At 33.2% G+C, this 5,076-nt stretch overlaps 1 protein-coding gene across 1 annotated transcript in view; it reads right to left on the bottom strand.

The window, feature by feature from the left end:
• Positions 1–5,076, bottom strand: part of MCM6 (minichromosome maintenance complex component 6) — a gene marked incomplete at its 5' end in the record, with an annotated part of 33,382 nt that overhangs the window by 15,958 nt on the left and 12,348 nt on the right. The window contains 3 exon segments of the mRNA XM_023527524.1: positions 8–202; positions 1,822–1,977; positions 3,544–3,651. Coding sequence (XP_023383292.1) covers positions 8–202; positions 1,822–1,977; positions 3,544–3,651 — 459 coding nt within the window.

Below are 5,076 nucleotides of genomic sequence, written 5' to 3'. Positions count from 1 at the left end.
ATATAACCCTTTTTTTAAAATGCCACTTAAATATACCCACTGTGCCCTCTTTCAGTACAAAAGGGCAGGTTACCTTTGGTTTAAATTGTCTTGCAAAGAGAAGATACCTCCTGATATCATCAAGGGAATAGACACGATCAATTGAATCTTCAATTCTTGAATGCAAGTCTACTATACGCCTGGCAATAGCATAATCTGTAACCTAATTCAAAACAAGAAAATCACTTTGATCAGTCATAGCAACATCCACTCCAGACTATCCCAGGCATTAAGAAATTAGAGCTAAAAACAAACTCCAATATGCCAATGAAAGATATATTCATAGGTACAAAATTGTTGAGGAAAGTTTGGTACCAGCTTCATTTAAAACCAAATTTATATGCATATCCTTGCCCCACTCCAAGAATATTCCTGAAGGGATTGACTTTAATAACAATAGCAGAAATAAGATTTCTAGTGCCCTCAGTCATGCCAGGTGCTGTTGTCTTAAGTGTGTCTGGAAGCATTAAGTCATGCAACCTCCCTCACAAAAACCTTATTAGGTAGATAATTATCATCCCTATTTTACATATGAGTAAATTGAGGCCCAGAGAAGTTAAATAACTTGCCTGACATCACCGTAAGTAACAGAGCCAGGATTCAGACAGAATAGCTTCAGAGTTCATGCTCTTAGCCACATTAAATTGCCACTTATAAATATATGAAGATAATTATCACAGAATTAACATTGAGAAAAATAAAATCATACAAAACATAAGCAATTTACTCTCAAATGTTACAGAAAAAAAGCCACATAGATGTAAAGAGAGCAAGTGATACAGCAAATGGGGCAAACTGTTAATATGTGAATAGAATAAAGGTTATATAGGTATCATATGCACTATTCTATTTCTTCAAAGTTTTCTGTCAGTTTGAAATTTCCAATTAAAAAATTAAAAAATTAATTTAATGGAGCATGCATCAACGGAAGTATATGAAAATCAAACAACTTCCAACTATGTGTGTGGGGCTGTGTAGGTTGTTAAATAATTATATGGATTTGTAAAGGGAAAAATAAAACATAAAAAACTAATAATCCTGCAAACATTTGCATAATGAAAGGCCATTTTTATTTAGATTAAATATAAAGTTTTGCTGTAAGCAAGAGGTATGCATTGTGTCTAATGTAATGTAGGACCACTGTGGTCAGCAATTAACAGTACAGCCTACAATATTAGCTTCTACAGAATGTCATTTTCGTAGTTCTGTGCCCATCTGAGCTGTGTAGTGTTGTTAAGTATTGAAGTCTAAGTATAAATAACTCTAATAACATGTTAGAATCCAAGTAAATCCGTAACTTTAAGCTCAATCTTAAAACAGTTATATAGTTAGGAGAAAAAAGTAATACACACTCAACAATTTTATGAGAAGATATAGAGAAGACAAATAACTCCTGATTTGGAGGGAAATAAATTTCTTTGGTATTCCATTTTAAGATTACTAAAAAAAACCCCAACAAAACAAAAAATTCTTATAAAAATCTTAAAGAGTATCGTTGGGGATTAACTGTAAAGTTTCCTTTTTTCTTTTGAGAATTTAAAAACAGTAACAAAAACAAAAACTTGACATTCCTCAATACAACTAAGTGGAGCCAGCAATTCAAGTGACTATTTTGAGTTGCTTAATAAAGTCTTGCCAATTCTGTGACACTCTGAGAGAAATGAAAGGTCAGTGCAAACACATGCACCAGCTGTTGAGAACTATGTCTTTAAGCCTTGTTTCACTCAATTACTCAAATCGGAAATAACAAAGGAAGCTAAGAACAGTAGCTCATATGGTTACCTCATTACATTCATCCACAAGTATAAAGAAGAGATCAAATCGAGACATGATGGGAGCTGACAAATTTATATTCTGTTTCAACGACTTCGATCTGTCATAGTGTCCACCGACTGGGTTTGCTGCTGCCAAAATAGATGTCCTTGCATTCAGAGTAGCCTGACCACAAAAGAAAGAATTTTGATAGGTTGAAAAAGATATCTGGAATGGTCAATAAACACATGACAAAATGCTTAATCTCATTCATAATTAACTAAACGCAAACCAAAATATTAAGATATTTTTCAACTACCAAATCATTAAAATCTGATAACATACAGCACATAGGCAGTCCTATATGATGATGTGTATACCCTTTAAGCCAGTAATTTCTTGTTAAGAACTTATCTTGCAGCCAGGTCTAGGAAGATGTCTGTTCAAGGATGTTTACTACAATATTGTTTGCAATCAAAAGGCTGGCAATAACCCAATGTCACTCTGTAGGAGTCTAAGTAGGATATATATAATTGAAAATCATAAAGTAATAAAAACGCAAAGTGGCTCTAGTATGTGCTGGTATAGAAAGATTGCCAAAGTAAGCACTATGCTTATTTATATATAAAATATTCCTTAAAAAGGTATAAACTCAGCAGATATTTCTTAGTATTTATTAGGGCTGGGAACTGCAGAGGAAGATTTCTTTTTTATATTTTAGTGTACTAATTAAATTTTCCTTAACTACTTAAATGTACTATATTTATTTAAAAGTTTGATTTCTCTTTTATGTTGGTTATGTTACTGTACAGTCAGTCATGCACTGCTTAATGATAGGGATACATTCTGAGAAAAGAATTCTTAGGTGATTTCTTGGTTGTGCGAAGATCAGAGTGTACTTACACAAACTCAGATGCTATAGCCTACTACACACACAGGGTATATGGTATAGCTTACTGTCCTAGGCTACAAGATTGTACAGCATGCTTTTTAAACTGTATAAAACACAAGATTCAATCAATCACAAGAGAAAATAATGCAACTGAGAGACGTAAACACAAGATGTATGCCCACGTAACATGGCATACTGTTTTACAGCAAATTTTTTATAACTAGAAAAAATACTCTAATAAAATATAGTAAATGCAAATATCAATAACATGGCTGTTTATTATCACTATCAATTATTACGTACTATACATAATTATATATGCTATACTTTCTACAACTAGCAGTGCAGTAGGTTTGTTTATACCACAATTACCACAAACAGGTGAGTACTGTGTTGTGTTAAGATACTACAATGACCAAGACGTCATTAGGTGATAAGAATTTTCCAGCTCCACTATAATCTCACAAGACCATTGTCATATATGAGGTCCATCAATGATCAAAACGTTATTATGTGGTACATAACTGTATTTATTATTTTTCATTTAAATAATCTGTCGACTTTATTTTTGTTACAACTGGAAACATACTTTACCAAAGAATACAGAAGCTTTGTGGAAGTTCTGACAAGTGAAATGCTAAAAATTTCAATAGTACCCTCTATTTTTTGCCATAGCAACACATTTTCACAGTACCCTAAATAGCACCTATGATTTGGATTAATAATCCTCAGAGCTGTTTTCCATTTTGACAAACATTTCATGTTGAAATAATGCATTTTATCCAGGTAAATGTCTCTAGAGATGTATTAATATACAAGGCTAAGGCATGACGCAGTGGAACAGAAGCGAACACATGTACCTTCACTCCTGCTTTAGTGATGGAGATGGTCTGCTGTTCCATAGCTTCATGAATAGCAACTTGATCTCGCACATCCATCTTATCAAATTCATCGATACAACATACACCCTGTATCCAAATGAATCAAGCATAAAAAACTGCCTTTTAGGTATCAAATGGCAAGTAAACTCAAAATTTGCAACAGAGACCTTTCCATATTCTAAACAACTGTAAGACAGGTAAATAAGCAATCCTAAATTCCTCAACTAGAGTAAGACAGTTTAATAGATCCCAGAGCTAGAAGGAACCATATGTTTTTGACTCACTTTAAACTAAGAGCAAGACTTTTATAGTCATTTATTACATTTTTACTCAACGTAAAAACCTTGTGTAAATCTCAGAGTCAGAATATCCTGGGTCACCTCAGCGTCAATTTTAGGCTGCGGAAGTGAAGGGCAGAATCGAAACATAAATGTTTATAAACATGTATAGCTACAACTTATATGTCTTTATAGATCTAATTAATCACTGTCAAATACATTGTATAATACAACAGACATACTCATAGAAGTGTCCCAGTATGAAAAGGAAAAAAATGCTGGGAAGTGCTAGTCATAGCAACCATACATGCTCAGGGCAGGCAATACATTCTAGAGAAACTCAGAAAGCTAATTAATGATGATAATCCCAATTACATTCTTGATTAATAAAACTATGAATTATTTACTAAAAATGTGTTTTTCAAAGGACATCTTTTTAATAGAAACTTATAGGCCTTTACTGATAGGGTAGGAGATATTCTGATTTCTTTATATCCAAGAACATAAAATGTTCTTACATTATCAGCCAGCATCAAAGCTCCAGCCTCAATGACAAACTCATGAGATTCTTCATCTCTCACAACAGCTGCTGTTAAGCCAGCAGCACTTGATGCTTTGCCACTGGTGTAGACAGCTCTGGGGCTAAACTCCTCCACGTGCCTGTTCAAGGTTATCATATTCATTAATATCAGCTGACAGTATTTATGTCAATTAATTATTTAAATTTCAAATCAGAGGCATTAAACATAAGCAATTTGTAAAGACACATGCCATAAACTGAATAGAAAGCCTTTCTCCTTTGGCCTTTTAAAAAGATTTAAATCCATTCTGTCAAACGTAAGATGAAGTCCATGTATAAAAAAATATCAATTTTAAAAGGTCTTTAATAATAAACAGTATAGCAACGATGATCTATTAGAAGGCCTTGCACTTAAAAAATGAAACAAAAGTAGATGTAAATGCAAAGATGGTTTAAAAGTTAAAAAGTCAGTAATATGCCATACTAACAGAACCATCTCAGTATATGAAGAAAAAGTATGTGACAAAACCCAAAACACCTTCATGAAAAAAACTTAATAAGCTAGGAATAGAGACTTTCCCTCAACCTGATAAAGGGCATCTATAAAAACCCACAGCTAACATCATACTTAATGGTAAAAAAGCTGAATGCTTTCTCCCTAAGATCAGGAACATGACACAGATGTCCACCCTACCACATCTATTCAACATTATA

Source organism: Pteropus vampyrus, unplaced genomic scaffold (genome assembly GCF_000151845.1).
Source record: "Pteropus vampyrus isolate Shadow unplaced genomic scaffold, Pvam_2.0 Scaffold17, whole genome shotgun sequence".
Classification (NCBI taxonomy): Eukaryota; Metazoa; Chordata; class Mammalia; order Chiroptera; family Pteropodidae; genus Pteropus; species Pteropus vampyrus.
The sequence above is the reverse complement of the archived record's forward strand: the minus strand, read 5'-3'. Positions and strand labels throughout refer to the sequence as shown.